Source organism: Pristis pectinata, chromosome 45 (genome assembly GCF_009764475.1).
Source record: "Pristis pectinata isolate sPriPec2 chromosome 45, sPriPec2.1.pri, whole genome shotgun sequence".
Lineage (NCBI taxonomy): Eukaryota > Metazoa > Chordata > Chondrichthyes > Rhinopristiformes > Pristidae > Pristis > Pristis pectinata.
Genome location: NC_067448.1, coordinates 2,369,331 through 2,387,153, shown reverse-complemented (window position 1 = coordinate 2,387,153; position 17,823 = coordinate 2,369,331). Strand labels below are relative to the sequence as shown.

The following is a 17,823-nucleotide window of genomic DNA, read 5'->3' as shown; positions in this document are numbered from 1 at the left end:
CTGCGGGGAACAGCAGCTCCCCACCGGCAGTCGCTGTATTAGAGAGCGGAGATCTCACGCTGTTGCTGAGGCAATCCGACTGGTTCTGCCTCTTGCACTCCGCGGGCCAGGGCGGCGCTTTTACTGATGACAAATACCCAGAGAGTCCGTTTACATTCTCGCGCCCGCTGATCTGTCGAGAACGTTGAGCTCGAAATGAACCGACTGCTTCCATGTACGATTTGGAGTTTGTCCAGGGAAAACTCAACCCACTGGGAGAATCGGCGGCCGAAAACTTAGCAAAAGGAGAGCGGTGTATCCGCTGGAGCTGCTGAAACTCAAATGCAAAAACTGTAGCCTGCCGTGACTCGGATTCGAACCGAGGTTGCTGCGGCCACAACGCAGAGTACTAACCACTATACGATCACGGCCACACACTTCAGCTGTGTGCTTCTGCACTGTCAACCCTTCTGATACCTGTGGGACTCACCCACTGACTCCCGCCGTGACTCATCTGCCGACGCTCCAGCATGCAACAAACATGGTTAATTAAGAGGGTTTCACCGCTGTCCGCAGCTCTGTCTGTCTGTCTATCTCACTCTCTCTCGGATGTAGGTAAAGATGCCTTCATTGGCTGTGTGCCGCTTCGGACTCTGAAAACTACATTTCCCAGTGTATCGCTGGTCTGTGCGTGCTCAGAACTGCAGACGAAACCGCGCAGGTTCCGAACAGCAGACGCGCAACGCACAATTCTGCTGCCCTTCGGTGAGTGCCCCTGCCTCTGCCTGTGGGTGTAACTGCCCCTTCTGGTCTGTGTGAAGCCTCAGGCTGTGTATGGATGTGTGTGAGACGGCCTCTTTCGGTAAGCGTGCCCGCCTCTATCTGTGTGTGAGAGGCGGGCTTTGTCTTTCAGTGGGCCTGCCTCACACACGAAATTTCCCGTCTCTGGCTGGCAGTGACCAAACTCTGTGTGTGGTTCTTTCTTTTGTTTGTCTATCACCGCTGTGGCGCATTTTTATGTAAAGACGTTTGTTTACATTTTTATAGCAGTTGTATCGTTGGACAGTCTTCAAATTAAACCTTTGCCGTCCGTGTGCAGGATGCACTCCAGCCCCTGCGTCACCCGGAAGGACTCCAGTCACTGTGTTTTTCCAGCCTCTGGCTGTGAACGTGGGTGACACTCTGTGTGTGTGTGTGTTGCCTGCCTCAGTATCCGTGTGTGGCTGCACTGCCGGTGAGTGTACCTGCTCCACTCGTTGAGAACGCCTGGCTCAGAACGTTTGCCAGTGTGTCTGTGAGACCGCTCACCTTTGTAATCTGTGTGCCCCTGCCTCTGACACACTTGGCTCTGTCTGTGAGTGTACGTGTACCTCGTGTACCACCTTTGTGTGTGATTCATTCTCCCTCTTTCTCTCTGCCACTCTCTCACACTCACGCTCACACTCTCTTGCTCTCTCCATGGCCTAGCTGCCTGTGTGTGATTTTGCCGATCTCTATGGGTGCATGAACCCATATGTTCACTTGAGTGTATCTGCGTCTGTCTGTGTATGGTACTGTCTAACTCTGTGTTTACGTCCATCCATGTATCTACGTCAGACTTTGTGTATGAGTGCCTGCTGGTCTGTATGTGCTTTCTCCCTGTCTGTGTGTGCACCAGTCTCCCTCTCTCTGAATTTCTCACGAGCATGTGTGCAAGACTGAGATACTAAATGTGCAAGCCTTTCACCTTCTCTCTCCCCTCTCTCTTCCTCTGTGTATGGATCCCAGTGTCTGTATGTGTGGACCTGTTTTTATATTAAAGTACATTTGGCGTTGTCCACACACTGTGGCTACCTCGGTCTTTTAGCACACCTGCCGCTGCCCTTGTGTATGGTTGTGTGTCTTTGTCTGTCTCATTTGCACATGTTCCCGCCCCTAGCTCTGAGTGTTCCCACCCCGTCTGTGAGTGTCACTGCCTCTGTCTGTGAGTGTCACTGCCTGTTTGTGAGCTGTTGACACTGCTTCTCTTTCTCTGTCATTTTGTACACAACTATATTTTTCTTCGCTCAGGGCTGTGTGCATGTCAGCTTGACAGTGTGCTCTCGTCACCTTGTTAATTCACCAAAAGCATTGTCTGTGAGTGTCAGTGCTTCTGTCTGTGAGTGTCCCTGCCTCTGTCTTTGTGTTCAGATGTCTCTCTTGCTGTCTGTGTTCTGTGCACTGACCTCTGTGAGTGGCTTGTTCCTGTTTGCAGGTGTATTTGTTCCCATCTTTGTGCGTGCATGCACCTGTCTGTGAGTGTCCCTGTCCATCTCCTGAGAGTACTTTTTACTGACTATGTCTGCTTCTGTATTTGAATGAGCCTGGATCCATCATTGTGTCCCCACCTCTGGCAGTGAGTGTCCCCGCCTCTGTCTCTGTGGGCCTGCCTCTCTGCCAATCCTCCTGCCTTTGACCCTCTCTCTTGCCTTCATTCACCTTCTCACTCGTGTTCTCTCTCATTTCCCTCTCTCTCACTTTCTCTTTTTCTCTCTCCATCTTCTCCATCTTTCACTCTCTCTTGCCTCACTTCACTGTGTGTATCGCCCTGCGTCCTCCTGTGACTGTCCTGCTTATAACTATGTTTTTCTTTTATTTCTGTGTGTTATTGAGTTGAAGAGCCAGTCCATTCAGAAATAGGCCGTTCCAGTCACTGTGACCAGTTGGTTATCAATTATTCTACATTGAGGCCATTTTACAGTGCTTGACACGTTGCCTTGAGTGCCAGAAGTTTCAAGTATTTATCTAAATACTTCTTCACTGATGTGAAAGTCACTGCCCCCATCACCCCTCAGGCAGTGGCTGACAGATTTCAACCACTGTGAAAGTGAGACGTATTTCCTCCTCAGATTCCCTCTGAGCATCCCAACCCTGACAGTAATCCAATGCCATCTTGTTCTATACACATCTGCCAATGTGAAATGTCTCTTTACTATCTTTGTCCTCATATATTTCTTTGCTGCAATTGGACTTCCCCTCAGCCTCCTCTCTCCCAGGAAAATACACCCAGTGCATTCAATCTCCATTCAATGCTGAATAACTCCAGCTCAGGCCACATGCTGGTGAACCGCCTCTGCACCCTCTGTGGTGCAGTCACATCCGACAGTGTGGTGAATGGAACTGCTCACCGAGCTCAAGCTGTGGCCCCACCAATGTCTTGTGCAATTGGGCTTTAACCTTCCAGCTCTTTGATGTCATGCACGGGTGAATGAGGGCAAGTGTCCTGCAAGCCCACTTAGCCACTTATGCTGCTGCCTACAGGGAGAAGTGGATGTCCCCGTGTTCCTCAGTGCTCCTTAAGATCCTACAGTTCACAATGTACATCCAAGTCTTTCTGTTCTGCCAAATGCGTCAGGTCACATTTTGAAAATTAAATTCCATCTGCCGCTGCACTGCCCATCCCACTGAACTCATCAATATTGTTCTGTTGGTGAAGTTCCCCCCCCCCCCCCCCACTGCCAACATCATCAATTTTCATGCCATCTGTGAATTTAGTCATTCCTGACAGATTGAAATCCAGATCATTATGTACATCACGATCATCAAGGGGCCCAGCACTGATTAAATCACGGACCACTCACTTCCAATCATGACACTACACTCAGACATCTTCCTCTGCCAACACTCAACAGGCTTGTTATGGATTAAATTACCCAGGATCCATCAGACTTCTCAACATCTGGACATTCCCAGGGCCCTGTCACCTTTAGGTCATTCTCCCATGTGGAATCTCTTCAAAGCCCTAAGTGAAGTACATGTTGACTAGATGAACCACATTGTCCTCAATGACACAGTTGGTTAACACTTCAAAACATAAACAAAAGAGCCAGACAGGATTTCCCCTGAGCAAAACCACACTGACTATCCCTGTTCCTCACAGTCAAAGGAAGTGTAGATTAATTGTGTCCATCAGATTTATTTAATTCTGCCACTGAGATAATACTCAGGTGCCTGTGATTACCTGGTTTATCCCTGCTGCCCTTCTTGAATAAAGCTACCTCTCTTCTTATTCTCCAGTTATCTGGAACTTATTTAAAGATGAATTGAGCATTTCTGGCTGACCCCACACTACCCTCCACTGCCTCCTACAGCAGCCTGGGATACATCTCATCAAGCCTGGGAGGTTTATATACTGTTATTACCTCTGGGACATCAATCACCTTCTCCTTTCCCATAGTAATTTGCACCAGAACCCCACTCTGTCCTTTCCCCGGATTCTCCAAATACAATGTCCTTCTTCACAGGAAACACAGATGAGAAGTAACCATTTAGTTGGCTACCTGCCAAAGTCTGTAGGCGTCCCTCCTTCTGTCTGTGCTTCTTGGCCTTTGTATCAGAATGTTTCTGTGTCTGTGTGTTTGGTCCTATCTCTGTCTTTTTGCACCTCCTGCCTCTGTGTCTGAGAGCCTCCATCAACGATTGTCGCTACCTCTCTTCCTCTATTCCCTTATTGCTATGGATTCTTGACTGGTGTGTGTGCCTTCCACTGCCCGTGTGTGTGACTGTACCTACCTTCAGATGTGTGCCAGTCTGTCTGTGTTTCTGTTTGTGATATGCTGACATTCTTGTCTGGGTGTTCTGGCCTCGGTGAATGCGTACATGTGTATCTGTGCCTGTGTGTTCCTGCCTTTCTATCCCCTGTCTCTCTGTCACTTCTCTCTCTCTCTGACCCACTCTCCCTCCCACTTCTCTCTCTCCTCTCACACTCTCTTCCCATTCTCCCCTCTCTCTATTCATCCCTGCTCTCCCCTTTCTCTTCCCACTCACTGTCCCTCCTTACTCTCTATCTCCCTCACCACCCCTCCTTCCCCACCCCCTCTCCTCTCTCTCCCTTCTTTCTCTCTGACTTCTTCGGGCTCTATTTGTGGTTCCCTGCTCTGTCTCACTGTGTGCCGGCCTCTCTCTCTGAACACCTTTCTCTGAATGTATCTGCCTGCCACAATGTTGTTGTTGTGCCTGTCTCTGTTTGTGACTTGTCCTGTTTCTGTCCCAGTGTGTGAATATTCCTGCCCCTGTCTGCAGGTGTTCCTCCCACACCCCCAGCTTCAAGGGCAGCTACTTTCCTTCATGACAGTAGAGCAACATTGTGACTGATTTGATCGCTTTGCACTAAAATTGACTTTCTTCATTCTATTTGTTTTTATTTCTTGTAAAAATTGGGTAAAACAGTTTAATGGATGTTTCTTTTTCTTGTCAGTGCTGCTCATGTGTTGTTATGTGCCTGTGGTCCTGTAACAAATAAGTTTTTCATATTATCTGTGCACAAGTCTGCATGTGCAAATAACAATAAACTCAGGTTTAACTTTGACTTATCACCTGCCTCCCTATTTCTGCATTTGTGCCAGCCTTTATGCTGTATGCCTCAGCAGTTGTCTGTGAGTAATACTGCATGTGTCTCATAGTGGGACTGGCCCTATCCTTCAGTGCTACAGCCTCTGACATTGAGTGTGCATGCCCCTGAATTTGCTTCTGACTCCCTGTGTCTACATGTGTCCCTCCTTATGTGTGCAATTATATCCGTATCTCTGTCTGTGGGTGTACCTGCATCCGTCTGTGTACCTGCCCTGCCCTGACTCCTAGTGTACATCCCTCGCTTTGTGTCTGCCTGCAGCTGCATGCCTGTATATGCAGGATTGTCTCTGTCTGCACATAATCCTACCTTAAACTGCGAGTGTCCTTCCCTCTTTGAGAGTTACTTACTCTCTCTGTGACTGTGCCTGCTTTGCCTTTCTGTATTTCTGGTTCTGTCTGTGTTTGTCAACGATACACAGACTCATACACTGCATATACATGCCCTCATCACTGTGACAGATTGAGTATCAATTAAAATCCACTCAACTCGCATTTTCAACTCTCCGTCCATAGCTGTCAATATCAGGTTTTCAAATGTTCATCGAAATATTTCTGTGTTATGAAAGGACCTACTTCTCTCCGTCAGTGTGTTCCCTCATGTCTGAGCGGGTACCTTAACTTTTCTTGTGTGTGCCTTTATCTGCCTGGCAATTTCTCTCGTGTCCCTGCATGTGCATGACTGCCTCTGTCTGTACATGAGCCTGCTCCGACAACTCAACTCCTCTTCCTTTCAATGGTAATGTTACCTCGAATTTCACCGCCAGTTCCCTGAATAGTTCAGCTGCATTACTCCTCTCCATAGTGAATACATACGAGAAATACTCATTTCAATTGTCACCTACATCTGCCCGTGTTGGTGTCGGCTTCCCCTTCACAGTGTGTGTCCTCCTCTGTGGTCCGTTCCACTTTATCCGCTGTCTCACGTTTTTTGTTTGCTACTTTGTGCATAATCCCAGCGGATTCGACAATTCCCCCTTCGCTACTTTACTTGGACCGGCAACTGACTCAGTGCACCTGCCCCATCAGGCGGCTGACCACGGAGCCGGAGCTTTGCCCCTGATGTCACTGGAAGGACAGTTGCCCACGGTGACGGCAGACGGATAGAGAGCCACCGCAGGGTGGCGCAAGCTGTCTGGGAAGGAGGGGAGAAACAAGGGTGCAGGGGGGATGGAACAGAAAAAAACATTGAGAAAGGAAGAATGTGGTTCCTCGCACCTGTGGCCCATATAATCTCAGCAGTGGGATTCCAACCCAGTGAAGGGCTCCGACATGAACGCAACGCCTTCGACCGCTCAGTCAGGCTGATGAACAGCCACTTTCACCGACCGATGTTAGTCTCACCACTGAGGCCAATGAACCCATTTATCTGGAGCTGCGTGAAGTCGCCTCTCAATTTCAGGCTCTTGCTGTGTGTGATTCCGGATATTTGTAATTACTGTAGTACAGCCGACATCTGAGTGGTGTTTGAATGTGGACAGTATGGAAAATGCCTTCAATGTGTCGCCATTCGGGAGTCGGTGAAATTCGTAACATTTCCAAAGTCGATATGAGTTTACTCCCATATTCACAAGTCCAGGTTCAAGGACAAAAAATACTTGCAGCAGCATCACAGGTACATCGCATCACATAAACAGGATTCAAAATAAAAACATAAATGAAACACAGTTTTACGAGAAAAAGAAACAGAATTAGAACAAAGGGAAGTCAATTTTATTGCAAAGTGATCAAAGTGGTCATTCTGTTGCTGCACGGCAATGACTCAGGTTGTGTCGGTTGGTTCAATAGCCAAATGTTTGAAGGGAAATCTCTGTCCTTGAACCTGGTGGCATCGGTCTTCGGGCTTCTGTACCTCCTGACTGATGGTAGCAGCGAGAAGATGGCGTGTCCCATCCAGGTTGCTCACCGATCTCAATTTCCTTAATTCCAAACACCGAGAGAAGTGGAAGGAGATATATCTCACTGAGTAAATCTGCACAAACACAGGGACTGCAGGTGGGGAGTGGGGTGGGCTGGGGAAGCGGCATACATTGTACCGCTGTGTCACTGTCGTTCCGATAACGGACTTCCGCTCTTACGGAAGACACAAATCAATGCACATTTTGTCTCTTTTTTTTCAGGAATTTCACTCGTCTTTCTTGACGCAAGCGCAGATGATATGGTGGCTTTTATAAAATTCAAGTAGAGCGGCAGGTTCAATTTGATTCCCCCAGATAGAATTTATTTTCGAGGATCTTTCTACTTATTTACTCACAAAATGTCTAAAAGGAGGCCAGCACATACAGGGCTAAGAGGTAAACCGAAACGACCACGTAAAGGGATTTCATTGGATGTGAAACTCGATATTTTACGAAGGTTTGATGCTGGAGAAAAGCTTAGCGCGATTGCTAAAACTCTGGTGCTCGCTAAGTCTACAGTGGGAACAATAAAAGACAACCGAGACAAAATTGAGGCAATTGCTCAAGTTGCAACACCAGTAAGTGCCCGGACTCTTTATCTTCATCGCAGTGAAGTGATGCTTAATATGGAAAGACTGCTGAGTGCGTGGATAGAAGAGCAGACGCAAGGTAACGTGCCATTAAATCCGATGGTTATTCAAGCTAAGGCCAGGAGCTTATATAATAACTTAGTGAAAGAAAAAGGTAGCGATGCGCCAGAAAAGCGTTTCCTGGCAAGTAAAGGTTGGTTTGACAGGTTTTGTAAGCGATTTAACCTGCATAACTTTAAAATAAGCAGTGACGCTACCGGTGCTGATGTGGACGATGTGATAAATTCCCCGAGAGCATTGAAAAAGATCATTTACGAAGGAGGGTACCTGCCAGAACAGGTGTTTAATGTGGCCGAAACTGGTCTTTTTTGGAAGCGCGTGCCAGATCGGACATTCATTTCGAAAGAAGAGAAGTCTGCACCGGGTTTTCAAGCTTCCAAAGATCGTCTGACGCTACTTCTGGGAGGCAATGCTGCCGGTGATTTTAAGTTAAAACCCCTTCTAGTGTACGGCACTGAAAATCCCAGAGCTCTCGAAGGTTATGCAAAACCTCACTTACCTGTGATTTGGCACTCGAACAGGAAAGCTTGCATGACTGTGGCTATTTTTCATGACTGGTTCATCAACTACTTCTGTCCTGCTGTGGAAAGGTACTGTGCCCAACGTAACATTTCCAACAAAGCATTACTCGTTATAGATAATGCACCAAGCCACCCACTAAATTTAAATGATCTTTCCGATAGCGTGAGAGTTGAGTACCTGCCAAAGGAAACATCCGCCTTAATTCAACCAATGCATCAAGGTGCAATTACACAGTTCATGAGGTTCTATTTACGAAGAACTTTGAAGCAACTGGTTGACGCAGCTGATGGAGGAGGTGAAGCAACGGTTGGAGAATTTTGGAAAGGCTTTAACATTATGAATGCCATAGACAACATCGCGGAGTCGTGGGATGAACTGCAAGTATCAACAATGAACGGTGTTTGGCAAAACATATGGCCAGGGTGTATCATCAACTTTACAGATGTTCCAGCAGCAGAACCTGCAGAGAAAGTTACCAGAGACATTGTGACACTCGCAAACGAGGCTGGGTTTGAAGACATCGTCGAGGAAGATGTGATTCAACTGCTGGATTCACATGAAGAAAATTTGTCAAATGAAGACCTCATGTTGTTGGAGCAAGAGCGAGCATCAGAGGATGCCGACGTTACAGAAGCTCCAGCCACCCCACTTCAACTGACGACACACCACCTGTCCGAAACCTTATCATACATCGACCGGGTTGTGGATATCCTCAGTGCTAATGATCCAAGCCGAGAACGTAGTCTAAAGGCTGTCCGCTTGCTGCATGATGCCATGGGCTGTTACAGGGAAATGTACAAGGAGAAAATGCGCCGCGAACAACAATCAGCTCTCGATGCTTTTCTCGTCTGCAAAACAGAGCCTCCCTCTCCCCCCATGTAACACCGCTCCACAGCCGCCACGTCGCGCAGCACTCCACAACATGTCTGCGTTGTGCTTTGGTATTTTTGTGTTTCACTTTTATTTGTTGAGAGACATAATTAAATTATCGATATTCAATATGCTTTTAAAAGTGAGTGTATCTCCATTGATATGTGTGTTATTTTATATTTATTTGGGGAAAAAACCCTTTGGAACGCACCTTCACTTATTACATGGGATTCAAAGGAGAAAAGTTTCGTGTTCCTGGAAGTGGCGATTCGGACGGTTATCTCAGAATGTAACCACTCGGTAACGCGGCGGTGATCTGAGCCTTTCTCTCCCGGTCAGTGGGATGCACAAGTTCTGAGTACAGACCAACCAGCCCTGGGTCCAGTGCTCAGAGGAGGGGGTGGAGAGTGGGCGGTGGGGTGTAAACAACCCGGGACACAGTGACAGCCGAGAACTCTATCACAGTGGGAAGTTAGAAGTTCGGTGACTCCGACAACTGGGCGTTCACAGACTCCCGGTCGTTGGTCAATAGGTTGTGTCTGGACGTCACATTCAGCGACAGAGAGCGAGAGAATGAGGCAGACACTTCGTCAGTCGGATAAAGCGGAAGTCACCGACACGGAGCGTGGAGCTGGGGAGTCACCCGTCCAATAAACAGACCTTCTGTTTGTTCCTTTTACCCTGGTCTCTACTGACGAATAGAAATCCATTTCTGGTTCAACTCCGTCCTTTCATCTCACGCATCTTCACCCATATCCACTTTGAAAATATCTGTTTCTGTCCAATCTGAGTCGGTTCGCAGTCCACAGGACTGAACGTTTTACATCAAACAACAGCAACAGAACGAGTGCGGTGAGACGGGGAAATAATTTACCAGCCGACATTTAACGGGGCGAGTCAGTGTGTGAGTGGCACCGACAACTGCACCCTTCAATAAAGAGAGTCAGCGTTCTGCGGTTCCGAGGCACGGCTGCTGCGGGGAACGGCAGCTCGACGCGGGCAGTGGCTGGATCAGAGGGAGGAGATCTCGCACTGTTGCGGAGTCAATCCGGCTGGTTCTGCCTCTTACACCCCGCTGGCCCGGGCGGCGATCCGTGTTATTTAACTGTTGGAAAATACTCAGAGAGCCTTGATACACTCCCGCGCCTGCTGATCTGTCGAGAAGGTTCAGCTTGAAATGCACCGACTGCTTCCATGTACATCAGTGCGAGTGGGAGTGAGTCCGGGGGAAAGCTGATGGTCACTGAGGGAACTCAGTCCCCTGGGAGAAGTGGCGGACGGAAACTCAGCAAAATGAGAGTGTTGTATCCGCAGCAACTGCCGAAAGACAAATGTATGATCTACGGCTTGCCGTGACCTGGATTCGAACAGAGGTTGCTGCGGCCATAACGCAGAGTACTAACCAGTATACGACCACGGGCACACACTTCAGCTGCGCGCTCCCTGCACTATCAAACCTTCTGATCCCGGTGTGACTCACCCACTGACGTTCCGGTAACCAACAGTCAGTGAGTGTCCCTGCCTCTGTCCGTGAGTGTCCCTGTCTCCGTCAGTGAGTGACCCTGCCTCTGCCCATGGGTGTCGCTGCCTCTATCAGTGAGCTCCCCTGCCTCACTCTGAGGATAACTGCCTGTGTCTCCGCCGTGCTCATTCCTTGACTACCTTTGATCGTGCTCCAGCCTCGACAGGTGATGTGCCATCCCCTCTCCCTGTGTAACTTTCCCCTTCAGGTTTTTATCTTCCTCTTTTCTCCCCCTCTCTTTAGGTCAGGTGTTACTCCGCTGTCCGTGTGTGTGCCTGGCTGTTGTTGAGTCTGCTTGACTCTGTGAGTGAACCTGTCTGCATGTGTGTGAAATTGTCTCCCTCTCTCAGTGTGCATGACTTCTACATGTGCATCCCTGCATCTGTCTTTGGCTCTCTCGCTCTCTCGCTCTCCCTCTCTCCCTCCTTTTGTCTGTCTCTATCACTTTCTGAAGCAACGGACATGCATTTTTCGATCTAACTGTAAACATCTCTGGGTGTGCTGCCTCGTACCTACCTGTGAGTGCACGTTTATCAGACTGCAAATGTGCCTGCATCTCTCCTCGAATTACACACCATGGAATCAGGCCCTTCGGCCCACCATGTCCATGCTGACCAACAGGTGATCATCTACACACTGATCAGTTTTCCTCTTCAGCGACCCTCGATATCGCTTGATATCCAGGGCTGTTTGGACCGACTGACGATTTTACCTTTGAAAATGCAGGCAGACCTCAAACTCCGCCCTACGTCACGCATCAGCTCCCCTGCAAGCTCTGCGATCCGCCCTACGTAACTCATCAGCTCTCCTGCAAGCTCCGCGCTCCGCTCTACGTAACTCATCAGGTCCTCCGCAAGCTCCTCCTTACGTCATGCGTCAGGTTGCCCGCGGACTGCGCAAGGAGGACGGTTGATCGGTCGGAGAGTGAGGGAGCGGCGGCCGCGGTGAGGGAGCGGCGGCGGGGGAGGTGAGGCTGTGGGTGTAAAGTTCACCGGTCACCTCACAACCCGGTGAGATCAGCACTGAACTCCCCGATCCCGGGGACCCTCCCGCTGTGTCTTCTCCCCACGCACCGTCCGCTGGGACCGACCCTCCATCCGACTCCCTCCCGTCTCCCCTTTTCCCGCTCTGTCCCCACCCCTTCCTCCCAGTAACCACTATACGACCACGGGTACACACTTCAGCTGTGCGCTCCCTGCATTAGCAAACCTTCTGATGCCGGTGTGACTCACCCACTGACGCTCCGGTGACCAACAGTAAAACAGCGGCTCGCACTGCCTGGCCGCGCTTCCACACTTGAGTTCCTTTCAGGTCTAAATCTGTGAACTGACGGAATGTCTCTCTCCAGTGAAAGCCGGAAAATAATGTACCGTTCACTTCCCTGGTAAAAATGAGGGATAGGGACTGAGAAATGCACACACAGCTGGCATTCTGTGAAACAGCTTCCAGTAAAAGGTTCAATAATGCACTGAACGGATAGTACGGAAGGGCAGCGGGGTTAGATCACGAGGTTAAAAAGAGTGTCTCTCAGCAGTGAGAGTCCGGATTCCTGAACCTGCGATTGAACCTCGCCGACATTGAGGGCATTCAATGTAGAAGGGAAGGCGGCTCCCAGACTTAGCTCAGCCCGAAATCGGAAACTCTCCACTGCCAGCGGCTGCGCCAGGGAGATAAAATGCTCCGGAATTCCCCAGGAGTTTTCTGCCGCAGGTCTCAAACTCCAGGACCTCCGAATCCGACTCTCTCCATGTGTCAACTCTCACTCCAATTGACCCAGTGATTCATTCCCTGTTCACCTGAGGGCACGGGTAACGGTGAATCGTATCTTTTATGTGTTCACTAGTCGGTAACAGTGTCCGGGAGAGTCCGAGGGCCGCAGCTGACAGCGCTGTGCTGGTGAGGTCGAGTGTGACGAACAGGCCATGACGCCGATGATTTCATTGCCAGTGCAGTGATTGGTGTCCTGTCAGGAGGGAGGGCCAGTGAAAGTCGACGTTCACAGATTGAAAACCGGCTGCTTCACAGATTGAAAACCTGTGAGGGGGATTTCCAATAAATGAAATTCCTGGCAACGTAATAAGCGCGGGAGGAACTCAGCGAGTCAGGGAGCACCTGTCGATGGAAATGGACAATCGACATGTCCAATCTACAATGGACAAATGCCAAACCCGAGAAGGAAGAGGGGGATAGGGCGGTATCAGAGGTGAGGGGAAGAGCTGGCAGGTGATTGGTGGATGTGGGTGAGGGGTTGAAGGCAGATGAGGGCGGGAACGATGTCCGGAGCTGGCAGGTGGATGCGACGAATCAGAATCCGATTTATTATCGCTGACATATAACGGCAGCAGTAAAGTGCAAAGAGAGATAATCTATAAATTACAAATATAAATAACCAGAGCACTGAATAATGAGGGTGAAGCTGATGTGATCGGATCGGAGAGAACGGTGGGGCACAGAATAAATGGATGGAGGTGGGAAGGGGAACTGGTGGGAGGATTGTGTGGGTTCTGGGCAGGTGGAGAGAGAGGGTGGGGAGGGAAGGACAGGGCGTGATGGCTATCAGTTGGATCAAGAGATCAAGAGGAGAGAGAAAGACGACGAATTGAAAGGAGACAAGGCGGGAGTGTGTTGAGGATGCGGGATGGGTCGGGGGAGGGCTCACTGTCGGGAATGTTCACTTGCATTTTACCCCAGACAGCGGCCGAACATGCAGGGACCAGCAGGAGGGGGAGAGGATTTAAACCTGGGGCGGGCGGGTGCGGTTGGAGAAGATGGAGCTGCAGTCATTGTAGATGAGCTCGCAGGGTTGTGAACCGGAGGAGTGGTTCGAAACTTTCTGCTGTGTTGTGCGCAAATCCGTGCATTCATTTCCAGTAGAAAAATGCTGCCTGATACTTTGTAAAATAAGAGCTCGTTGTCCCAGGATGAACCGCCCTCGAGACTGAGGCCGGAGGGAGACTGGGACCGTGCTCATGCCGGAAGCCCCTTTGCACGCCTGTAGAGAGAGGAGCGTTGGTATCTGTTCCTGGTCATTCCCGACAGCTCAGAATCCAAAGGTAGCGGCCACCAGCTGCTCTCGGGAAGGTCTTCCCGCTGCAGCCATGCCCTCTGCTGCTCAAAGGGACAAGCCGCCAGCAGAACCCTCACTGTCCCCGGTGGCTCCTTGCTTCTCCGCTAGTTCGCCTCAGGCCTTCCCGCAGAGCAAAGCTGGGCAGAGCTCAACAGGCTCCAATGATGCGGGCCATGCTGGCGGGCGAGCAATGCAGGGTCCCACCAGACCTGTCCAGGCACCGGCATCGGAACTTCAACACTCCGATTGTCCTCTCCAGCACTCTGCGTGTGCACCCGTGGGCGCGTTGTACTAAAGGTCAGAGGCTAGCGGTCGCCTCCTAAACCCCAACCTGTCCCCGGCTGCATTCCACAACAGGTCGGAATGCCGCAGGACAACAGCGTCGGGTGTTCTTCCCGGATGGTCGGGATTCACTCTCAGGATCCGCAGCTGGGCATCACAGAGGATCATCACATTCAGTGAGTTGAAGCCCTTCCCGTTCACAAATAGAAGGGGTTCATTATCCGGGGCTTCAGTGGGATAAAAAGTGCTATGATGCTGGAGGAACTCTGCAGGCCAAGCAGCATCCGTGCAGAAAAGCGTTATGGGTCAAGGCCCTTCTTTCCACCTCAAGGCATCAGCGGGACATGGGTCCCGCCGTCGGCACCCAGTACGTTGGGGAAGCCAGCGGTCCCTCCTTCTGCTGAGCTGCCGACGTGTCGATCTGTGTGAAGGCCGACACCAGTCGGAGGATGGCTTCCGTCACCTGGTAAATGCAGTCTCTCACCATGCTCTGGGCAATATTGCAGAAATCCCCGGTCCCTGCCTGAACTTAGCCTGTGGCGTAAAACGTCAGGGCCATGGCCACCTTCATGGGCACAGACAAAGCATTGCGGCAGGTGGAGTGTGGCTGGAGGTCACCCCCCAGCACGTCGCACAGTCGGCCGATCGCATCCCTGGGGAAACGGAGTCTTCGGCCGCAAACCGCCTCCGTCAACATTTTATGGGACACCCTCTGCCGGCACACTCTCTTGCGGGATTACGACAACACCCTTACAATCCACCGGCCCTTGTGCCTGACACTTTTGCGCTGCTTCCGGCGCCGGCGATTCACCAACAGAATCTCACGCAGCAGCTGAATCAGATTGGCAAGAGTCATCTCCTTTCTGGCTCGCCGGCTGCTTCCTTCAGTAAACCCAGCGCACATGAAAAAGAGGAGAAATGTTTAGAATGATCGCTTGTATGGGATTAGAAACAGCAAAAAAGAAACATAATAGGAGCGAGTGTACCCCAATCGCCCTTTCAATCTATCCTCATGCCACGCTCTCCTGCATGGTCCACTTTCTCACATTATGTCCCTGCTCATCCCCCAAGACTTGAGGCGTTTTACGTCGTGGAACTTTTCTGTTTCCGAACAGCCGATCAGCTCCAGGCATCAGTGGTGCAGATTTCCAGAGATTCCCTAATCTCGGCCTTCACTGTCGTCATCGCAGTCCTGATGCTGGGAATACAAGAGACCGCAGATTCTGGAATCTGGAGCAAACACCATAGAGCCAGAGGAACTCAGAGCGGGTCAAGCAGCGTCTGTGGAGGAAAATGCACAGTCGACGTTTCGGGTCGAGACCCTTCATCTGGACTGAAATATGGAGGGGACACAGGCAGTATGGAGAAGGGGTGGAGCAAGCGCTGGCAGGGAACAAGTGTGGAGCGGTGAAAGGCAGGCGGAGGAGGGAAGGGTGGAAATACCGCAGAGCAAAGGGAGCGGGTGGGGGGGGGGGGGAACAAATGGCTGCAGATGGCAGAACCTGATCGGAGAGAAGGTGGGAAATGGAACCAAATGAGAGAGGTGGGCGGGCAGATGGTCACAGGAGGGAGAAGGGACCCAGTGGGAGGAACGTGTGGCCGATGGGAAGAAGGAGGGGGGCGAGGTGAAGGAAATAGTGGGCTGGAGATGAGGGGTGTGTGGGATCAGTAGGGGAAATAAACAGCGCGGTAGGTAGCTGGGGTTTGTGTGGGTGTCGGAGGAACGGGGTTGATCAGAGGAGAGAGAAAATGGACAGAGTGGGAGAAGGTTGCCTGACATTGGATGGTTAATTGTTCATGTTGCCCGCTTGCAGACTACCCAGGCGGAATATGAGGTCCTGTTCCTCCGGATTGCCTTGATCCTCTCTGGTAACGGATGTGGCCGAGGACAGACCGGTCGGTGTGGGAACTGGGGAGGAAAATTCAATCGCTAGCAAGCGGGAGCTCCAGCCCTACATGGCGGACAGAGTGCGGGATTGGCGCACTTGGTTCGATGTGGAAGAGGCGGCACCAAGAGCACCAGATGCAATGAACAAGGTTGGAGGAGCTGCGTGTGAATCTCTGCCTCACCTGGAAGGGCTGTTCAGGTCCCTGGATTGTGGGAACGGGTGTTACAGTTCCTGCAGTTGCAAGGGTAAAGTTCATGTGGAAGAGAAGGGATGGGCGAGGAGGGATGAGCGAACCAGGGAGTCAGGGAGAGAGTGATCGCTGCGGAAAGCAGAATTGGTGGTGAGGGGATGATATGACTGGTCGTGGGATCACGTGGTAACTCTGGAAATGTCGAAGGATGACGTGCTGGATGTGAAGGCCGGTGAGGTGAAAGGCAACGACCAAGGGAGCCCGATCCCTGTCCTGTCCGGGGAAGCTGGGGTCAGGGCAGAAACATGGGAAATAGAGATACGGGTGAGGGCTCCATCAGCGGGTGAAACACAGTGTTCTGCAAACGGAGGACAGCACAGAGTCTCTCCCTCACTGCTCCCTCTCTGTGGGTTGTACCTGCAATGGAAGCGCACTCCATCCAGAGAAATTAGGCAAAATAGAATTGTGGTGTTGCCCGTGACAGCACCTACCTCACTGCTTGACAATTCCTGCCTCTGTTAGTAGGTGTCGCTGCCTCTGTCTGTGAGCTCCAGGAGCGTCCCTGTCTCTGTCTCTGAATGTATCTGCCTCTGTCCTTGAGTGTCCCTGCCTCTGTCTATGAGTGTCCCTGCCTCTATCAGTGAGTGTCCCTGCCTCTGTCTATGAGTGTCCCTGCCTCTGTCCTTGAGTGTCCCTGCCTCTGTCCTTGAGTGTCCCTGCCTCTGTCCTTGAGTGTCCCTGCCTCTATCAGTGAGTGTCCCTGCCTCTGTCTATGAGTGTCCATGCCTCTATCAGTGTGTCCCTGCCTCTGTCCATGAGTGTCCCTGCCTCTGTCCTTGAGTGTCCCTGCCTCTGTCTGTGTCCCTGCCTCTGTCTATGTGTCCCTGCCTCTGTCCTTGAGTGTCCCTGCCTCTGTCTATGAGTGTCCCTGCCTCTATCAGTGAGTGTCCCTGCCTCCATCAGTGAGTGCCCCTGCCTCTGTCAGTGAGTGTATCTGCCTCTGTCTATGGGTGTCGCTGCCTCTGTCTGTGTGTCCCTGCCTGTCAGTGAGTGTCCTACCTCCGTCAGTGAGTGTCCCTGCCTCTGTCAGTGAGTGTCCTACCTCCGTCAGTGAGTGTCCCTGCCTCTGTCCTTAAGTGTCCCTGTCTCTGTCTATGAGTGTCCCTGCCTTTGTCTATGAGTGTCCCTGCCTCCGTCAGCGAGTGTCCCTGCCTCACTCTTGAGGATAACTGCCTGTATCTCTGCCGTGCTCATTCCTTGACTACCTTTGATCGTGCTCCAGCCTCGACAGGTGATGTGCCATCCCCTCTCCCTGTGTAACTTTCCCCTTCAGGTTTTTATCTTCCTCTTTTCTCCCCCTCTCTTTAGGTCAGGTGTTACTCCGCTGTCCGTGTGTGTGCCTGGCTGTTGTTGAGTCTGCTTGACTCTGTGAGTGAACCTGTCTGCGTGTGTGTGAAATTGTCTCCCTCTCTCAGTGTGCATGACTTCTACATGTGCATCCCTGCATCTGTCTTTGGCTCTCTCTCTTTCTCTCCCTCTCTCTCTCTCTTCCTCTCTCTCTCTCTCACTCTCCCTCTCTCTCCCTCC

The 17,823-nt window shown here is 51.0% G+C and overlaps 1 protein-coding gene and 1 non-coding gene across 4 annotated transcripts; one reads left to right on the top strand and one right to left on the bottom strand.

Moving 5' to 3' along the window:
* Window positions 1-338: 338 nt before the first annotated feature.
* On the bottom strand, window positions 339-410 carry trnah-gug (transfer RNA histidin (anticodon GUG)). Its single transcript has one exon. It is a non-coding gene; the product is annotated as a tRNA-His (tRNA).
* A 274-nt stretch (window positions 411-684) lies between these two features.
* On the top strand, window positions 685-9,424 carry LOC127566803 (tigger transposable element-derived protein 1-like). Of its 3 annotated transcripts, none has more exons than XM_052009322.1 (2): window positions 685-744; window positions 7,467-9,424. In XM_052009322.1, exon 2 carries the CDS (start codon window positions 7,604-7,606, stop codon window positions 9,296-9,298), a length of 1,695 nt encoding a protein of 564 aa, XP_051865282.1. In that variant the 5' UTR covers window positions 685-744; window positions 7,467-7,603; the 3' UTR covers window positions 9,299-9,424. The 3 variants fall into 3 exon arrangements, with proteins under 3 accessions (XP_051865282.1, XP_051865280.1, XP_051865281.1); XM_052009320.1 differs by having other exon boundaries at window positions 725-841; window positions 7,467-9,408; XM_052009321.1 differs by lacking the exon at window positions 685-744 and adding an exon at window positions 1,144-1,213 and having other exon boundaries at window positions 7,467-9,408.
* Window positions 9,425-17,823: the final 8,399 nt, after the last annotated feature.